At 35.0% G+C, this 21,274-nt stretch overlaps 2 protein-coding genes across 15 annotated transcripts in view; one reads left to right on the top strand and one right to left on the bottom strand.

The window, feature by feature from the left end:
* Positions 1-21,274, top strand: part of PAQR3 (progestin and adipoQ receptor family member 3) — a 153,943-nt gene that overhangs the window by 23,044 nt on the left and 109,625 nt on the right. For 3 of the 12 annotated variants that reach the window (XR_002943446.3, XR_002943449.3, NM_001280306.1), the window contains 2 exon segments: positions 1,253-1,413; positions 10,460-10,513. The gene's annotated coding sequence lies outside the window, so the exon portion shown is untranslated. 12 annotated transcript variants of the gene reach the window in all.
* Positions 264-21,274, bottom strand: part of BMP2K (BMP2 inducible kinase) — a 144,791-nt gene continuing 123,780 nt past the window's right edge. For all 3 annotated transcript variants that reach the window (XM_063808845.1, XM_009447679.4, XM_526576.7), the window contains one exon: positions 264-6,006. In XM_063808845.1, the coding sequence (XP_063664915.1) occupies positions 4,583-6,006 (1,424 nt within the window). In that variant the 3' untranslated portion in view covers positions 264-4,582. The remainder of the gene's footprint in view (positions 6,007-21,274) is intronic.

Below are 21,274 nucleotides of genomic sequence, written 5' to 3' on the forward strand. Positions count from 1 at the left end.
AGTAATTATGACTCACTGAAAAAGTCGTGCTATTAAGTGTTCTTGTGGCAAAAACTCTTAAGTCAAATGGGTTTTCTTACCTAAATTGTAAACTATGAGCTCCTTAAGAATAGGGATCTAATCTTACCAACTTTTCTATTCCACTAGCTGCTACATAATAGGTGCTTAATGTTTGTGGTGTGAATGAAATAACTGAATTTGAATAGAAGTTTACATCCAAAAGTCATAATAAGACAGATAATGAAAAACTCCAAAGTCACTGATTATAAAGAATATGCAATCCATTTGGGATTTATTGCATTTAAAGAAAACAGATTAAAACAGGTATGATAAATACAGTAAGAAAATAAATTTCAAACAAAACAGTGAATCAGGGACAGAATTCAGTCAAAAAGAATAAGCAGTGTAAAGGCAATAAAGTAATAAAATCAGTTAGTGCTTAATTAGATATGGCAGGGGAAAAGGGGTGGGAGGGGGAGACTGAGTCTATCTCATAACTGTTTCCCAGCTATATTTGAGGACTGAAGTTACTTTAGCAAGTATGTTTTGTAACAAGTAGAAATACAATAAAGATGTAAATTTGCTTTATTTAAAGGTTAAAGTTATTTGCTTAGTGGTACATAAAAGGCTTCAGAAAATTCAAGTTTAACAAAAAATGGAAGTGTAATCAAAGAAAGTGCACTTAAAGCTGTTTGCCAGCAATTAAAAAGTAGCTTCTATACAGCTTCTATTAGATGACTTTTCAATCACAAAAAGAGCATAGTCATAAAAACAATTCTTTCAAAAGTAGCACTATAAATTTTAAAATAAAACAAAAATAACCCCAAATCATGACCCTTTGCATTATCATCTACCTTATTCTCTTAGTAGCTTTTGTAAACCCTCACTAGGAGTGAATGTTCTCTTAGATATGATTGTGGTTGCAATTCCATTTTTTAAAAATGCACATTAACTCCACAGTAGAGAGATGTGACATGCATGTGTGTACATATTTTTATCTTAATATATAAAACACCACTGAGTATAAAAGTTCTCAAATAAACTATTCATCATTTATGGTATCTCACAGTAGATATGTCATCTCATTCTCACAGTAGACTGTCAACTCAATAATTGGACCTAAAATAACAAGTTTGCTAAAAAGAAAAAAAAAATGAGAAAAAAGTTTACTGCACATTCTAAATATATTAAAAACAAATGTACCCAAGCTCCTCAAAACTAGTGATATTAATACACTTGTACCTTCTAACAGTGCTTACGTGAAGTACCAAAACCTAAAATAAACCAAGCAGAGTAGCTGACTTGTAAGAAAACTGCTCTGCCTGGTGAACTTCAGCATAGAAGAGTGGGCTCCACCTTAGATTTTCCACCAGCAAGAGGACAACAGTCTATCACTCTTAAACAATAAACAGGGTAAGACTGAAAGATGTGTCTATTTGCAAATCCGGATAATGTCATAACTATACCCAACACGTACACAGGGATTGGGGTAAGGGAAAATAATTACACTCCTGAATAAATGTTCTAGTCAGTTAAATTTTCATCCGGCCTACAACCTTTCCTCCTCCACCTATTATACTTACCATGCAATTTTTGTGTCTTAGCAGATACATTCTTCAATGCCATAAAAAGCTGATCTTTTTAATACTAACATTTTACTGACATGATATTAAAATAAGCAAATGGTCCACTTTTTAAAGGATTATTCAAAATCAAGCATTATTAAAGCTGTTAAGAAACAACTTTGGCCTCAAGATTTTTGCTAGCTTCATAATAATTTACTTCTCTTAGTGATGTTCAAGTATAACAGGTTTAGTTATAACTACATCCTAAAGAAGCACAGGGGACACCCAAATAATATTAGGGAAAAAAAAAACCCAAATATATATATATATATTTGCTTAGTGGTACATATATATAACCTTTCTTCCTTCCTTAAACCAGAATTGAACCATCCCATAATAGAGCCAAACTTTTATTGAGTGCTGTGTGCCAGGTACTGTGTTAAGCACTTTCACATATCTTGGGAGCTTTATTCTCATAATTCTCACAAGGGAATAACCTGAGCATCAGCTGTGTGGAGTGACCTACACCTTGACCATGATTCTGGGGGATGATGAATGAAAATGCAAAGTATAAATCTATACTCCTTAGGAAAATGCCTCTACTACAACACAAGGTAATCTCTCCATTTCTATCCTATTGAACCCCCAATTGAATCCTGTATCTTTTCTCTGAGCTACAATCTTGAAAGAAGAAAGTCACTGTGCTGTGTTATAAGAATGTAAATATTTTATGCTGTTGTTTCCTCAGAATTTATAAGTCAAAGGGTCTACATCAGTGTCAGAATCATTTAAAATTATTCAGTGTATTGAAAAGCAAGTAAAACTCTAGGTATTTCATGTTTACATCTGAAGGAGACATTAGTTCATCCTCTACCCCTTTTCTAAATGATGAAACTCATGAGGTCTAGCAGAGACCAAGGACTAATACAATCAAGAAGCATATTGTGTACACCTCAATAGATTTTCATTTAAAAAAAATTGTTTGATACAAACCTACTGTAGTTCATGAATTTACTATGTGTAATCATCAACTCTTCACTTTTAAAAGAAAGTATCACTTGAATCTATTTTGTAAAGTTTTTAAACATCCACTTGAGCATTTGCATTAGCAGTATTAATCAACCTGAGAATCAGAAAAAAAAAAAAAAAGGTGCAAACATATTTGCCTTTGGCACGAGGACAAGTAATTGGTGCAGTCCAGCTCTAAATAATAATGTAATGCTTGGTCTGCCTCTGCTACATTGTGATTCACATATTGCTTCCCTATCCACAAATCTATATTTGATTTAGCATATAAAAGAAGGGAAAAAGCAATAAAAAGACAAATATGTGGTTTAGTTACATATACTTTGCTTCTTTCCAAGTTCAGAACTGTGAAAATAGGCAAATAGCTTATCCCATTGGGGCACTATAATTAAGAGATTCCTAATAAAATTACTCGTAAAATATACTTTGAGATCGAAGAGAGTTAATTTAAAATATAAAAATCAAAGAGAGTGCCAGTTGATGAGTTTCCACTCCTTTCTGTAAATAGCATTAACTGTTCTAGAAACTTCCAAATGTTAATCTGATAGCGCAGCACAATTATATCTTAAAATAGTCATAGACACAGGAAGCACAGATACTATATTCACATTAATTCACATATGTAATCTCTATCATTAAATGATTTCTATAAAACCTCAAGTTTCTAATTAGGATTTGTGGTGTAAAAAAAAGGCAAATTGGTAGCTGGGTTCTTTTCAGTAAAGACACAATCAACTAGCAGAATTAAGATGCTAGTCCACCTTATATGCATTTTAGGATCTGGTATATTAGTGCAGAGGTACTTGCAGCAGGATGCATGAATCCTGCCTTTATATAAGGCTTTGTGGGTGTCACCGTTCTGTGCACTTTATTAAAACTACTCCACCCCCCAAACCTAATAAAAATAATTGTTGCTTATGACTTGGGGAATATTTGGTGAAGTTGCTAATAAAGTACATTATTAAATGCAACATGATTTCACATTGTAAATGTCTTGAAAATTCAGTTTCCGCTACATATTTTCTTCATAAAATAAAATTTTTATACAACCCTTGTCCTCACTCCAATTTTTCCAATAATTTGCTTTATTAGGGCCATCACAATAAAAGTTTGGGGCAAGAAGCCATGCATAAAGTGTTTCTAAAGTAGTGAATGTTTTCTATTCTGTATCATTTTTTTCTTCTTATAATTTCTTTACAAATGTCAGATATTTCTCTTCATATTTTTGTTCTAGGCTTCCGTGCGATAGTCCATTTTTTAAATTTGTTTTAACTGACAAAAATTATATTTATCATGTATAACATTGTTTTGGAATATGTAAATTGTGGAATAGTTAAATTGAGCTAATTACACATTATTTCATATGCTTATCATTAGATATTCCATTTTAATGGCACTTGTTTTTAAAAATGAAACAGAGTTTTAGGCACAATAGTCAGTTACTTCTGGCTCTGCTTTGTGGAGAAAGGTGTATGGACTGAAATCTCTGCACTCTCCAGATAATAACTTTCTAATGCTTTAAGAGAACTAGATTGTTTTTAACTGTCTGGAAATTAAAAGAGACCTTAAAAAAATTCACAAGTGTAACTAGTGTATGTAGAAATAACCCTAATTTTAGGGATATGCACATAAAAATGACATTCTGATATCAAAAATAACAGTTTCACTGTCCCTTCTCAGTGGCTACACACCTAGAAAGGTGCCATGTGCTTTCACTGGAAGTACCACACTTGCATTTCTGTGTTGTGATGTCAGTAGCAGAAACCCTTAGTTAGAGCTTGCAATTTAGCTCCCTTTTCTCCTGAAGAGGAATCAAGTTACTACCCTGTAGAGATACTTCATTTTTCTATTTGGTTTATTTAGAAATCACCTATTCTGACTGATCTTTAAGAATGAATGATATAAAGAGCTACCAAATTTTCTTTCAAATTCATAAAACTATTCACACTTTTTTGAAACAGGAGTTAATGCCAAGAATCCATCAGAAGTATCTACTGTTTAGAAGGAAATGGAGCAGCACCAAATGGGTCTAATTCGACTGGTTGGGACTGTTGGGACTGATGTGGAGTGATGCTTTGCACCACAAGTTCTGTAAAGGGCACGGCACCAAAATCATCCATTTTCAATACATCTGCACTATGGAATGACCCATGTAGTGAATTTTGTCTTGGCCGCCCTGGCAGGACAGTATTGTGATCAGCACGGATGTCGCTCAGGCCCTGATGTGGAGGGTGCCATGACAGGTCTGGAGAATGGAAGGGCTTGGCACCGAAGGGGTCCAACAGGCTCTCCTCAGGTTGTAAGACATTCCCCCTATCTTTCCCATCAGTCAGTGCAACACTAATGTTCTCCTTGGAGTCTGAGATGGTTAAAAATTCATTGCTACTTTGAGAGTCTCGGCGGCCCACTTTTTTGTGCCTGCGAGCCCTCTCTGGAGTGCGATAGGTAGGCTTCAAAGTCTTCTTTGTGCTAGTTGGCGTGCCATGATGCCGCTTCCCATTACTTTTGGACATATCCTGCTTTGTGCGCCTTTGGCGAGAGGACAGTTTCTGTAAGCTGCGCTGTTTGACTTTTTGCTGCTGGCTCCCCGTTATTTCATCAAAGGGCACAAGCCCAAAAAGGTCCTCATTGCTTTCACTTTTACTTGTTGATGTGAGGAAGGGCTGAAATGGAGTGGAGCCAAATACATCTACACTTTTGGGATAACCAGGGATAGTATGTGCCTCAGGCCCCACCGCATGGCATTCTTGTACATTCACCTTCTTGCTAAAAGGCGCCTTTGTGAATACATCAAATTCCTCCTGCTCCAGTCCTGCAGCAGGAAACCTGTGTTGAGGGAGGTTCTTTTCATTCTTTTCTTGCTGGGGCTGTTGAGCACGCACTGCAAAGAAGGGGACAGCGCCAAATACATCAAACTCCTGTTTGGGAGTCTCCACCGCAACATCAGAGGATAATTGGGCTGAGGTGAGGAGTATTGTATTAAGATCTTGGGTTGGTCCACTGCCAGATCTGTCTCTGTAGACAGAGCTCATGTCACTGTACTTTGCTTTAGCTTGCTCATAATCAGAATCAGAGCTATGTTTCTCCTCTTCTTCCTCATCTTCAGAATCCATGAGGAGAGGCCTATGACCCAGATTTTCTGGTTCAGTATCATCATCATTAAAATCTCCTTGTTCCCCCTGAAGAACTTCTTCATCATCTTGCTCTTCCTCTTCACTGCTCTTAGGAGAAGGGGGATCTGATTCAAAATCACTTTCAGATTCATCATTCCCCTTTTGCACTTGACCCTGTACTGAGGTTTTCTTTCCAGTCCGCTGATCTTTAGAGGCTGGACTTGTTTTACCATTCTTGATAGGGTTTGCAGTGCCATTTTCTTGATTTATAGATGAATGTTCAGCTTTCTTTTCAGGAGAACCTGCAAGTTCAAATAAATATTATTACAGCATTCCAATGCATTTCAGAATCCTCTTGCACTAAATGTTAATATGTATTACACATGGCATTACAAATCCCTCATACGAGTTCCCTTAGAGGAAAAAATAATGTTGTCAATTCTTTGTCATTAGACTTAGAGAATGCATTTGACCTCAGGTAGATAGTTAAGTCTTAATGTAGACAGACTTATTCATATCTGGACCCTACACCCTGCCTCATCGTACTCTCACTGACAGCCAAATTTTATTTATAGCACACAGAATGTAGTAGACTAGCAAATTTTCTTCACCCCACCACCAAAATAACATTATTCTGCTAATTCTGAAAGCTCAGATTTCACATTCACCAAATACCTCCTGCTTATATTTCAACTCTTGTAAAGTTTTCCCATAGAGATCAACAAGCATGAACAGCCTGCCTGCTCAGTTACATATTTGTTTCACTATTTTTTTTAAATCAGCATTGTATTTTTTATAAACCACTATCTTTTGAATTGAGTTAGCATGAATGGCCTCATCAAAGCTAAGGACCAGATACTAAATGGAGACTGTACCAAGAACATCTGCCTTCTCTAGATGATATGACTTCCTTTAATTATAATATCTATACATTACATTAAAAAAGCGAGATGCCTTTAAAAACAAATCTAAACCATCTGGAGATGTTTTTAGCTCAGAATCCATTCAGTCACTTCATTTTCTGAGTTCATTCAACGAAAGAAATATAGGGCACTTTGCTATACACTGATTATACATTGGTGAGTAAAAGAAACATGGTTTCTGCTTTCAGGGGTTTACAGTCAGAGGTTGTAAGTAAACATAAATTGTGACTAGTGCTCTGAAATAAAGGAGAGCAGGGAAATGGGCGCATAAACCTACTTTGGACAGTGGTGAAGACCTCCCTAAGGAGATGACAGTTAGGACTGAACAATGAGAAGGAGCCCAGCCATGCAAAGGATAAGCTGGAAGCAGCTTCCAATAAAAGCAATGGCATATATAAAGACATATTTAAGGGGCTGAAAATAGGCTATTGTGGCTGGAATATAGTGAGCAAGGGAGGATCAGGTACAAGATGAGGTAAGGAAGACTGGAAAAGGCCAGACTGTGAAGGTCCTTTAAGGCCATGATAAGCAGTGTATATTTCATTATACACCTAATTCAAAATTCCGTGTATAATGGAAAGCTATTATTAAAATAGGTGTCATGATTAGGTTTACATTAAAAAAAAAAAGACTGCTCTATAGAAAAACACTAAGGGGGCTGGGTGCGGTGGCTCACCCCTGTAATCCCAGCACTTTGGGAGGCCAAGGCGGGTGGATCACGAGGTCAGGAGTTTGAGACCAGCCTGGCCAACATGGTGAAACCCCATCTCTACTAAAAATAGAAAAATTAGCCAGGCATGTTGGCAGGTGCCAGCTGAGCCAGGAGAATCGCTTGAAACTGGAAGACAGAGGTTGCAGTGAGCCAAGATCGCACCACTGCACTCCAGTCTGGGCGAAAGAGCGAAACTCTGTCTCAAAAAAAAAAAAAAAAAAAAAAAAAAAGACGGGAAGGTAAGAAGGGGAGTTCAGGCAAAAGGAAATTATAGTAATGCAAGTTAGAGATTTTGGTGGCCTAGATGACATGACAGTGGTGGCAGGGTGGGTCAAAGTAGAAAAAATAGAGATTGAAAACTCTTGGTGGATGGTAGCACCATTAACAGAAAGAAAAGAATGAGTGGCGTGATAGAAACCCATTTACCCTGTTGTGATTATTATGCACTGTATACCTGTATCAACATATCTCATGTACCCCATAAATGTATTTACCTACTATGTACCCACACACAAATTTTAATGAGCATAATTTTTAAAAAAATGAATAAGTTGGAAAGTGAAGAGGAGTACTAAAAATTTTGTTTGGAGACATTAAGCTTGACATATGTGTGAGACAACATTTAAGTGTACAGCAGTTAGGTATCTGTGATTTGAAACCAATGGTTAGTTTTCGGCTGAAGAAAATAGATTTGGGAGTTATCACCATGCAGTTGGTATGCAGAGAGAGCCACAAGACTAAAGTGCATACCTCGGAAGAAAACATAGAAGAAAAGAAGATCCAAAACTGAGCCCTCAGTATAAAACATTCAGAAGTCAGCAGAGGAAGATGAACATGCAAAACAAACTACAAAGTTACAGCCAGAGAGGAGGAAGAAAACAGCTGAGTGCAATGTCACAGAAATGGAGAGAGAAGAATGTTTGAGGGAGGTAACAGACAACTGAGCTGGATGGTGCAAAGAGGTCCAGTAAACTAAGGACATAAAATGGCCACTGGATCTGGTCATCTTGTATAGTTTGTTGGCAATGTTGACATGAGTAGTGGTGCTAAAGAATGTGTGGGAGACAAGTATGTGAGGAATACCACCAGGTTATACTTAATTGCAAATATAATCTTCTGCCAGTTCCTTAAAACCAGCCAAGAGCTACATGCTGTATTTGTTATCCTTCCAGATTAAAAGGAAATCAAATGCAGATTCTCAAGTTTGACTTCTTCCCTACACAGCGTATTTATGATATTAAAAACAAAGTTAATTTTAGTGAATTTATTTTCTTGAATTTTTATTCAAAAGCAAAATATGGAAAGAGGGGAAAAATAAAAATAAAATATGTACGGTTCCAGAAGATTTCCCATCATCCCTGACTGTGAAACGTTTAACGTATTACTCCTCGAGCTGCATACCCACCCACAGCCACAACATTCACACCTCACGCCTGCTCACGGACACCTCCAAGTAACATTCCAATGTTGCCCAAAGTGTATTCTGCAGAGGCTATTTCCCTAACAAGAACCAAGCCAAACAGTTCTGTGGTCTCAAGCAAACAAGTCTATGAAATGGTGCACTCTGCATTCTGCCTCCACTCCTACTCACCTGGAGTATGCTCATTAAAGGTGCTAATGAGTCCTACACAAAAGAATCTAATTTTATGAACCCTAGGATTTCCCAAATTGTCTTCACTACCCTTTTATTTACATGTAATGCCTGTTAACCTTTAAAACCAACTATGCAAAAGTACTTTGGGGAAATGCTGCTATACAACTTATCTTGAAATTTTCCATTTCTAGTTGTGTTCCTGAAGGTCTTCTGGAACATTTAACGTAGGACAGATAATTCATCTTGGAGAGTGTCACTTGGAAGTGAATTTAAATTCACCTTCTTTTTAAAATTATTACATTGTACTCCCTAGTCTTCTTAAAATTTACTGTTTTCATTATTCAACTGGCTACCATTACTTTTCAGAAGACATCTGTCACTTCATACTTCTCATTCTGTTGGCCCTTTGTCCATTTATCAAAGCTGTATTAATAGAAATACACATTTATAATTGTCAGTGTGGGTATAAATCTGTGGGTTTTTAACTTACTATTTTTAATGCATCTTTTCAGTTATCAACAGTCCATTATTTATTCTGATAGAAATATGATAAAATATTCCATATATAACTGTTCACTATTTAGCAATAGAATATTTAGGTTGTTTCTAGTTTTTCGGCAGTTTAGATACAACCATGATTCATGCACTTTTTCCTTCAGGGAGTAAAAAGGAAACCCTCCTTTTTTAGTATCAATTTCACTTTATTTATATACTATGATTCCCTCCTCATGGGTAATTAACACAGCTACTAAAGCTAACCCAATAATAATCCTGACAAGGTCACCACTATTCCACTTTCTTTATACACAAAATGGGATAACACATTTTATATCATAGAGCTATTGTGAAGAAAGGACTTAGAACGGTGCCTGACACATAGTAAGCACTCTACCATCATCATGTCCTGGGAATGGCCAAATTCAATTATTTTATCCATCATACCCAACAAGCTTCTAGTAACTTTTCTGGGCCCAGTGGTTGCAGGTGAATATAAATGAGGGAGAAGTGTAGGGAGAAGCAAGTCTATGGCTAATTCAAGAGGAGCTGAGATCCACTTCAGAATTGACCAGAAGTAAGTAGACCAACAAATGTATATCCACACAGCATAAGGGTACATTTTAGATCCTGGAAATTCTATTTTTGATTTTTAGACAGCTATATTTGAGAACACAGTATAAGAAATGGAAACACACTTTCAAAAAGAGCAAGAAAAGACACAATCATCTATACCACCTTTGTGCTTTCAGATTACATCTGCGAATAGTATGGGCAACTGGGGAAATTTTCTGTTGGTGTAGATAGACTGGTTTTACTTATTTTGCCCCCCTACATAAAACTAAAATAACAATCAAAAATATTTATCCAAATTCCTGTTTTCTCCCATATTCTTGCAAACCACACTGACATTGTTTAAATATTTCACTCTACACTTTTACTGCTGTTATAAACTCATAAAAAGTAAAGAACAGTAATGAGGCTCTCTGAAAGCATACTAAGAGAAACTATTAATCCTTTTATCTCTCCAGTACCTCCTGCTGAGGAAAAGTTAGGTTCCAGGCTGCAAGTTACCACAATCCAAGGTAAGTTTCTGCAGTAGCAGTGATCTACTTAATCATCTATTCATTATGAAACTACAGAAGAGCTGGGAAAGAAAGGTGAATTACACAAAAATAAAAAGTATTTCAGTATATTCTAAGGCTTTCAGTCCTATTCCATAGACATAAAAGACTGTCAGAATAAGTATTTTAAGTTATAAAGTTGGTTATAACTATACAATGCACAGCACTTTAGAATGTGACCTCTAGCTAAGAATGCCATAAACCTTCATACTCCATTTCTTTGCCTAAACATATTCCTATAATTAAAAAAAAATTTTTTTCAGATATTCCCACTATTTGTGTCTGGGGCCAGATTCCCACTAGTTGTTAGATTAAATAATACACATTTGATTTACTATGAAATTTAATCAGGATTATTTCACTGCTAAAGTTAATTTCCCAAAAGTATAAGCCTAAATATGTTGCTTTATAATTCAATATACCCTAAATCCTAATAATCCCCATATTTACTGAGATCTGTATTATTAGCATAAAAATAGCTGTTCTTCAAGTAGGTGGGAGACGGGGGTATAATATTTAGAATAAGCACTAACAACATGTATTTACAGCATTAAAAACTGTGTAGATGGTGCACAGAATCATAACTCATTTACATTATTTTAGTATACTGTGAAATTTCATATATTCACCCACTGTTTTTATTTTTGGCTCTAAGTAATGTATTTCTTCTTTTTCTTTAACTAAATATGGTAGAATGATATTTTGATGGTTTCTAGTCAAGATATTCTTTATTTCTGTTTTTGTGCTTTGGAACTACGAACTAAAAATTTTAGCTTTTTTATTATCTTAGGAAGTTGCATGTTAATTACTGACACTAAGCAAGTTTACTAATTATGCAGTGATTTAGTAAATAAATGCCGTGCAAAAATCTATATGATCAACCAATATCTGTAAACAAAACTTAATGAAAGGGTTAATCAATTAATTGAGAGCTATTATTTCAAATGCTGTTCCCCAACTAAGAATGAACCAATAGATTAGTCAAAACATAATACTAAGTAGATTTTTAGTGAAAAAAAAATCAAAATAGGAATACATTCATATATTCCACATATTTATACAAAAATATAGAATTAAATTTTCTTTAGGTAGCTTTGGTACAGAGTTACTAAGAATGTTTTTTCCTACTTTCAAACCAAGACCAAATTTTCAAAGATTCATTATTGTAGATGGAATTATAACTATCTTATTTTCAGAGCCTAGTTAAAATAATAAAATCATAGACTTTCACAATATATAATAATTATGCTCTTATTGAGCCATAATTAATAATTAAGCCATTTCAAGTAGAACTTAAATGAAGGTATACACCTACTTAACAAAAGAACTTGGAACAGAATACAAATCTCAACATCAAATGCAGTGCTCTTTCAATTCTTTACTTCTGCTGAATTCTACTATCTGAAAATGAGAGCAAATCCTCATCTTTTGAGGTTGAGTCTGATTGCTGGAAACTGCCAAAATTCATTCAGAGCTAAATTCTGAGAATAAGGTGAGTGACTAAGACAATGCAGATCTGGGCAATTTATTAAGAACAGCAATGATAGGTTATAAAGTTTTAAATTCTCTTGTGTGGCTTGTAAACAGTCTCTCAGGAAAATTACAAGTATTGCAAAAAATGTCTGAGCAATGAAGTACCACTGAAATAAGTGTCAAGAGGACACAAATGGTACTTGAATCAGAAATGAATCAGAGGGAATAGGAACTAATATCCTGAAGCACAGTGCCAAGGGTTTTTCATATATTACCTCTTATCTCCCTACTATTAGGCCCCCACAACATTTTAGGGCAAAAAATGCTCTGTAAGGTTTACTATGATCTTTCTTAGAACTTTTTTCTCTTCAATCTTATTAACCACATTTTCAGAAACTTTGTTTTCCATGTTAGTTCACTGGCATGACTTCCTATCGTTTCAAAGACATGCATTGTTAACACTCAAAACTCAGTCCTTGGCTTTCTCTTATCTCTTTGCACTTTTTCCTTTTGATGGCTTTAATACTCTTTCATAACTCCAATTATATTTTCAAAGCATAAGAAAGGATTCTGAGAGATTTAGTCCAACATCTTTTTATGCATAAGAAATCTGAGACCTGCCTAAATTTAAGGCTATATATCAAAGCCATAATAACTTCTCTGCTGACACTGGCTTAAAACTCTCATCTGTAAATTCTACAATTAAACTACCAGTAGAATATTATCACCAGCAAAAATTCAACAGTTTATCACCAACACACTACAAAATACAATCATGGACCTGTCTTGCATTTATTTTGCATCATCATTAAAAAACCATGCCCCAAAAATAAAAGCCACGAACAGGATGAAGACTCTTTTGTTGAACCTGTATGATGAGTACCCTGTATTAAAATTTTTTTTTAATATTCTATAGGGTTAAGTTCTAGAAACACTATTAAGGCTTAATCAACAAACAAAAGAATACTCAACTTTACAAAATCCATGAGAGATAAACATCCAAATAAGCCTGAGTTTTCTCATCTAGAAAATAGAGACAATAATAGAACTTACCTGATAGGGATGATGTTAACATAATTCATTTTATTTAGTGAATGTTCACTAAATATTGGGTGGGGGTGTGTGTTAGATTACTAATGTGTATTTTGATAATGAATTCATTCAGCAAGGTATTGTATGGCATACAAAGAAGAATAAGACAATACCAGACTTCAAGAAGCTTACTTACTTAAAAAGTTGTGAAATAATTATGTACATTTATGCATGCAGAAACATGCTAATCTGACTCTAGTGATCTGGAAAATGAGTGACCAAGGTAATAACAATAGGATAATTTTGAAAAACAAGCTTATAGTCACCAAATAAATACAAGAACATGAATTTGCCCATTCTGTGCTTATGAGTCTTCGTAAAAGGCTATGTTTAGGCCTTTTATGAAGGTGTTAAAATTTGATAATGAATTCATTCAGCAAGGTATTGTATGGCATACAATACAATACAATACAATACCTTGGTGGCAAAATTTCAGACATCATAGCCTTGCACAGTCCAAACAAGGATTCTAAACTCAAAAGTTAAAATTTGTAGTCAATGCCTAAAACAACATTTCTTAGGCTACATTTTCATATATTTGTTATAGCATTTTTTAAACAAATACCTCATAAAAAGAATGAGATCCTAGTTAATGCCACACTATTTTAAACAAATATTGCAATATATTATTAAATAAATAAACCTTTATAAACTATACCAAAAAATTCAAAATATTTAGAAAATATCCAATATGAAGAGAGAAGCATGTTTGCATCATACTATGCATATTACCGCTCTTCTAGAATCAGGTTTCCCTCTTTTCCTTTTAGAGGGCAGTTGTTCTTTTAGTCATAAAACAGGTGGTACATTTTTAATCATATAAGAAGCTTCCAGTGTCAGGGAAATTTTGTTTTGATGTTCTTTTCTTACCTATCAGATTATAGAAGATAAATGGCTTGAAACTTCTATTGTAATTACATGCCTTCTGTTGTCTCATCATTGAGGGTGTACGGGAGGGGCTATAAGACTTCAAAGTTCACTTTGAATTGGCAGCATACTGCCTGCCATCATCTCCCAGCAATTTACCATGTTAGTCACAAGGATTAGTGGATTAGGAGAAGGTTTTACTAAAATCTGTACTGCTTCTCAGAAGGCAGGCCAAGTGACAGGGTTTGAGTATAAGAAGAGAATCCTAATAGTTGTGAATAGTATTTCCCAGCCAGATGAAAAATGCCATAAAACTGACATTTCCATTATGTTCTCATATTAATATAAATTTTTCTTTAAAATAGGTTAATGTTTTGTTTTGCTATTTACAGAATAGGGTTTAGAATGAGACAAAGCCAGATTCCTACTTATAAACTATGTAAGCTTAAGCAAGTCAGTGAACCTTTCTGAGCCTCACTTTCTACTCTATGTATACAGTGGAATTCAGTATATCGTAACTATTATTGCTAACATCCTGAAGTTCTTCAAGAATCATACACTAGAATCTAAAATAAACAATACACCTCATTGTAGCTTATAAAATGGCCCAGCATTTGGACTGACAATCTGTAAATGTTATGTTCCAACAAGTATTTGCTCTATGTAAGGTAATGTTTCCCAATCCTAAACTCAATTTAACTTCCTATTAGATAATAAAGCCCACGAGGTGGGTCTAGGGTCTTTGGGAGCATTGAGGAAGTTCACCAAACCTAATTAAAAATTAAATGCAATATAAGAAATCTAAAACTTCAGTGACCTAATTAATATGGCCTACATGTCACTAAAACTCTTCAAATACAATTTTAGAATTTCATGAAAACTACGTTTTAGAAGTTGTAGGTGTTTATTAAAATGGGGTGGTCCACACTACATTATATAATTCACAGAGCCACCTATCCTATGTTGGTATGCAAACTAACTGTACAACAGTGCCCTGGGGAGAAGAAAGGGAATGTGGGTTTCAGGAAAGGGAATGAATACCATGCTTTAAATATGATTTTTATGAGTATACTGTAGTCAACACTGGTAGTTAATCCTTTAGTGAAAATAGGAATGGCACCATCTTAGACAGATACTGGTAGTGGAAATCCTCACAAACAGTTCTACATTTTAAAGGTTTCATTCAGCAGTTAAGAGAAAACTAGCATAACTCATTTAATCCTTTCAATTTTCTTATCAAGTAGCCAGTATTATCTCCAATTTAAGATAAATTTTACAAGAAGTTTGGGCTGGGCACAATGGCTCTTGCCTGTAATCCCAGCACTTTGGGAGGCTGAGGTAAAAGGCTTTCTTGAGACCAGGAATTAGAGACAAGCCTAGGCAACATAGTAAGACCTAGTCTCTACAAAAAATAAAATAAAATAAAATAAAAAAGTAGCTGAGAATGGTGGTACACCACCTATAGTCCCAGCTACTTGGGAGGCTGAGGGAGGAGGACTGCTTGAGCCCAAGAGGTCCAGGCTGTAGTAAGCCTATGATCACACCACTGCACTCCAGCCTGGGCAACAGAGCAAGACTCTCATCTCAAAAAAGGAAAACAAGTTTGCCAATACTCAATATCAAATGGTTAATCTGTGATAGAACTAAGACTTTTAACTCAGGGTTTTATAATTCCAAAGTCAATGGTCTTTCTGATAAACCACACTACTAACATCAGTTTTATAACCTGCCATAAAAGGCAAATATAATTCATGATAATTAAAATATCAACTTGTGGAATAAAACATAACATTTGCATACAGCAAACAGATTATTGATACAATTATTTGATTTTTGCATAAATGGATCATTATAAATTTAACTTTCCCAGAAATCAATGTTTAAAATTAAGAAGAGAAAAAACTAGACTTGATTCATTTTAAGACATAGTCTACCTAAATGTTATATTCAGCTAATCTTTCTAAAAGTCTGGAAATGATATCATAAACTAAGGCAACAAATAAATCAGAAAGATCATTGTTTGTGGCCAAAGTAAGGTAGGCCAGCTGACTGAACCAGACTGTGAATACATGAATTATCCTTAATTTCCTATCACAAACCTATTTACAGCTATTCCCAGTCTCAAGGAGAAAAATTTTTATGTCTTGTTAGACTCTCATTTTTCCATCTGTGCTACTGACTTTATCTCTCCAGAATACCTTTTATTCCTTCTCCTTCCTTCACTTTCAATCTTTCTATATACAGTTGAGCCTTGAACAATGAGGGCATTAGAGGTATCAACCTCCGACACAGTCAAAAATCCATGTGTAACTTTTAACTCCTCAAAAACTTAACTGCTGATAGCCTACTGTTAACCAGAAGCCTTGCTGATAACATAGTCAACTAATAACATATTTTGAATGTTATATTATACACTGTATTCTTAAAGAGAAAACAAAACGTCAATAATAAGATATTTACTACTAATTAAGTGAAAGTAGATCATCATAAAGGTCCTCATCCTCATCGTCTTCACATTGAGTAGGCTGAGGAGCAAAGAAGAGGGGTTGTTCTTGCTGTCTTAGGGATAGCAGAGGCGAAAGAAAATTAGTGTATAAAGGAATCCACACAGTTCAAACCCGTGTTGTTCAAGGATTGACTGTATATATCAACACTCACTCTCACATCATATAATTTTCTTGTCTTGCCCATATAAAATCTAAATTCTTCCCTTAATCCTTACCTACCTACCTTTCTCTGTTCTCAGCACAGCTGGACTCTTGGAAAGAATAATCCGTTGCTAATATCTCAACTTCTTCAACTCTCATTCACTTCTCAAATCCACTGCAATCAGGATTCCAACCGTATTATTCTTGCCAAGATAAAATAATTACTAAATGCTAAATCTAATGGACTATTTCCAGTCACTCTAACCCTGTAACCCTGTGGACATTTCAAAAGATATGCTCAATCCTTTGGGAAAAAAAAAAAATTCTTTCTTCAGCCCTCCTGTACTTCTCCTGTTTCTATGGTCCTTCTTTCTCTATCCCTTTTCTTATCTCCTTTGTCTTGCCTCTTCACTGTTAGAATTAACCTGAATTTTCTTCTTCTTCTCATCCCTCTTCTAGTCTCTTCTAACTGGCATGAACTACCACTTTCTTGATGGTAAACCCAATGGCCAAGATTTCTGTCTTGGATGTCCTCCTTTGTGTCTAAATGCCTACTAAAAAGATTCCAGTGCCCCTACAGACAACTCAAACTCAACCTATGTGAATGTGAACTCTTTTCTTGACCTACCCTATATTCTCCCTTTCCAGAAAAGAACTTCACCAATTTTGCTGAAACAAAAATCTGCTAATCATTTTAGATTCCTCTCTTTCCTTCAAGGTCCCCTGTTCCCTCCCATATGGTTACTAAATCCTATATATTCTGCCCCTCTAAATCTCTCTCAGGCTGTTATTTCAAGCATGGAGTCTTTTGCAATAGACTTATTTTAAGAGAAGGGGTCTCACTATGTTGCCCAGGCTGGAGTGCAGTGGCTATTCATAGGCATGATCCCACTACTGATCAGCACAGGAGTTTTGACCTGCTCTACTTCCAACCTGAGCCAGTTCACCCTTCCTTAGGCAACCTGGTGGTCCCCCTCGCTTCCTGGAGGTCACCGTATTGAGGTCCAACTTAGTGCAGACACAGGATCAGCATAGTGCATTGCAGTCCAGAACTACTGGGCTCAAGCAGTCCTCCCGCCTAAGCCTCCTGAGTAGCTGGGACTACAAGCACATGCCACTGCACCAGCTGCAATAATCTTTTAATCACTACTTCTCAAACTTGAAGTAGTGAAGCAATAGGTTTATTTCTTATTTTTGTTAATAATTCCCAATTCACATTGTCCAAGTGATTCAATACATATAAAGTTATTTTTCACTTGCTTTCAATTTCTGTAGTCATTTTGTTGCAGACCACACTTTGAGGAGCAATGGTCTTTTTTTTTTTTTTTTTTGAGATGGAGTGTCGCTCTGTCGCCCAATGGAAGGACTTTAAACAGGAAAGGAATATAATTAGATATACAGTCTAGAAAGATTACAGTCTTTCCAGTGTAATCTTTCTAGACTGTATTAATCATATTCCTTTCCTGTTTTAAAGTCCTTCCATTTCTGCCTATTACCTCCACTGTCTCCATATCATGATAGCCCCTGCCAACCTCTCCAGTTTAATTCAATATATAACTATTATTGCTAACATCCTGAAGTTCTTCAAGAATCATACACTAGAATCTAAAATAAACAATACACCTTATTGTAGCTCATAAAATGACCCAGCAGTGGACTGACAATCTGTAAATATTATGTTCCAACAAATATTTGCTCTATGTAATGTAATGTTTCCCAATCCTAAACTCAATTTCACTTCCTATTAGATAATAAAGCCCACAGGGTGGGTCTAGGGTCTTTGGGAGCGTTGAGGAAGTTCACCAAACCTAATACTGCCATCCTCAAATACCTGCAATTCTCTGAACATACTGAACTGTCTTCGAACTTTGCTCACAACTGTTCTCTCTGCTCTGAATGCCCTCTTCATTCCTATAAGTTCACATGCATTCATTTCTCAGGGCTTAACCATAAGTAACATCTTTCTCATGAAGCTTTCCTCATTTCCCAATCCCAACTCAACCAGAATAAAGCAACTCTCTCCTTTGTGCACCAACAGAATAATTTATCTATTGTAGCATTTGCATCTTAATTGCATGTAGTTTTCATGACTCTCTCAACCTAACCAATCTCGAAGTCCTTGAGAGGCAAGGGCTGTAATCTTTATAATAATCCTTTTAGATTTTCAGATAAAACTCTATCCAGTAATAGAAATAGCTCCTGAATTAACTTCTGAGACTATGCCCATATTAATCACGGCTGGGAAATTAGAAGGTAGAAGAAATAAGAGGCACCAATGCAAATATAAATTAAAACAAATTATCTGTACATGGTAGGATACTTAGCGCTATAGAAAATGCTATGAAAACACAGAAGTAGCAAGAAAAAGGATCAAAAAGTTTTACATACACTATGCTTAACAGGTATAAATATTAGACCTACAAGGAAAATGAAGTAAATGGTTCAAAATTCAAATAGCTGTGCTAATATAATGATGAGATTGTGTTTTTCCTATATTATTCAAAGTTTTATGATATAGTTAATTTTTCATTATAAATTTTTAATTCAATTATAGCACACATTTGTACATTGCTACATAATCTTCACTTCCATCATTTTAAAAACAGCACTAAATTTTAATTACTAAATAAGCCATAATTTAATATTTCACCTAATATTGGATATTTAGGGCACTTTAAATTTTGTTTCTACAACTAATGTTGTACTGAACATTTTTATAGCTGCATTTTTCCCCAAGATGTTATGTTATTTTCTTAAGGTAAGTTCCCAGAAATAAGCCTTAAAAAAAATCAAAAAAACATTTTCTTAAGCTGCTCTCAAAAAAAAGTTTTACCAATTTATGCCATCAGCAATATCTTATGCTAATTTTACTCCATATTTTAAGCATTATATATATATATAAAATCATACTAAATTGTATTTACTTACCAGCTCCATTGTACATTTCCCCCCAAGCAATATATTTCAAGAGAGGAAACTATCAAAACTCTAAGATTAAGCTTCCCAAGTAAATAAGCATTTTTTGAAAACTTCCAGTGGGAGCATAAATCAGTGTATTCATTCTGTAGGCCCATCTAGCAATAAATCCATTCTGTAAATGTACATGCTCTTGGCCGTTAGTCCTCCTCTAGGAATAATGTCATGTGCCAAATGTTCATGTGTAAGGATATTCAATAAAGAATTATTTAAAATACTGCAAACTCTTCTTGATGGATTTGCAAAAGCAGCAGCAAAGAAATATTGTGATAAAAAAGTTTAAATATTAAAAATTTAACAACTTCTAGAAATTCCCATAAAATTAAAAAGATAATTCATTTGTAAAAATCAAGTAGACATATTAGTCTCATAGTTGAGATCTCACTGCACTGCATTCACCATGTATAATAATCATGACAAAATCTAACATTTCCTGAAAAACTATGTGCCAGTCACTTTTTGTGCTTCACATTTATTTTTCTTATTAATCACTAAAAACCCTGAGTCACATGTTATGGAATATTACGCCCATTTTATAGATGAGGAAACTGATACACACAGCAAGTAGGTGATTTGCCTGGGTCAAACGCTATCAATAGACTTTAAACTGAACCCAGATAATTTTAACTTCAAGAATTTACTCATATAATTTTTAAATATAAGTACAATTAAATGTTATTTCTGATCCCTACTTTTTCAATACACATGCTTTGAGTATTTTATCATAATATAGGCATTTGTATAAAAAACTGCCAAAATTTGATAGTTTGATCATTGGCTCACCAAGCCCAATATTCCATCTCTGGCAGTGACAGTAGGATTATTAGTTGTGAGAAAAATGAATGTCATTTATAATCTTGGCTACAAAAAAGTTAGGTTATAGATTCATAAAGGTAAGGAAAGAAAATTAAAAGCACCCTATGTTTCAATTAATTAAACACTGTATTTGGACTTGGCAGGATGGCTCACGCCTGTAATTCCAGCATTGTGGGAGGCCAAGGCAGGATTGCTTGAACCCAGAAATTCAAGATCAGCCTATTCAACACAGCAAGACCTTGTCTCTACTAAAAATTAAAAAATTAGCTGGGCAAGGTAGCTTCTGCTTGTAGTCCAGGCTTCTTAGGAGGCTAAGGTGGGAGGACTGCTTGAGCTCAGGAGTTCAAGGTTGCAGTGAACCGTGAACATGCCACTGCACTCCAGCCTGGGCAAAAAAGCAAAATGCTGTTTCAAAAACAACAACAACAACAAAAGCTGTGTTCATATAAAAATTAGAGTACAATTGGCAATGATATTATAGTCCTTTTGCTCCATAAAATTTTGATGATTTTTCTTTAACAATAGATATGAGCTAAATTCCCATCTACATCCCAACTTCCATTAATAAATCTATAGATCCATCTTCTTATTTTTTCCCAAGTCTCACTTTCAACTTTTATTTCATTACCTCTTTTTTTTTCAGGTGTCAGTTCTTTTATTTCTTCTAGTATCATTTACTTCAAGAGAATCCTCAATGTCAAGTATTTTTTAAAAATTTATCCTAAACCCTCTGGGAATTCAACCTTTAATCAAAACACTTTTTGAAATTTGTGAGAAATTAGAAAAATTATAAACTATGTGGCAAATTCAGCATATCAAAATGTGTGAAATGCAGCTAAACTGTGTTTGA

Source organism: Pan troglodytes, chromosome 3, assembly GCF_028858775.2.
Source record: "Pan troglodytes isolate AG18354 chromosome 3, NHGRI_mPanTro3-v2.0_pri, whole genome shotgun sequence".
In the NCBI taxonomy this organism is placed as follows: Eukaryota; Metazoa; Chordata; class Mammalia; order Primates; family Hominidae; genus Pan; species Pan troglodytes.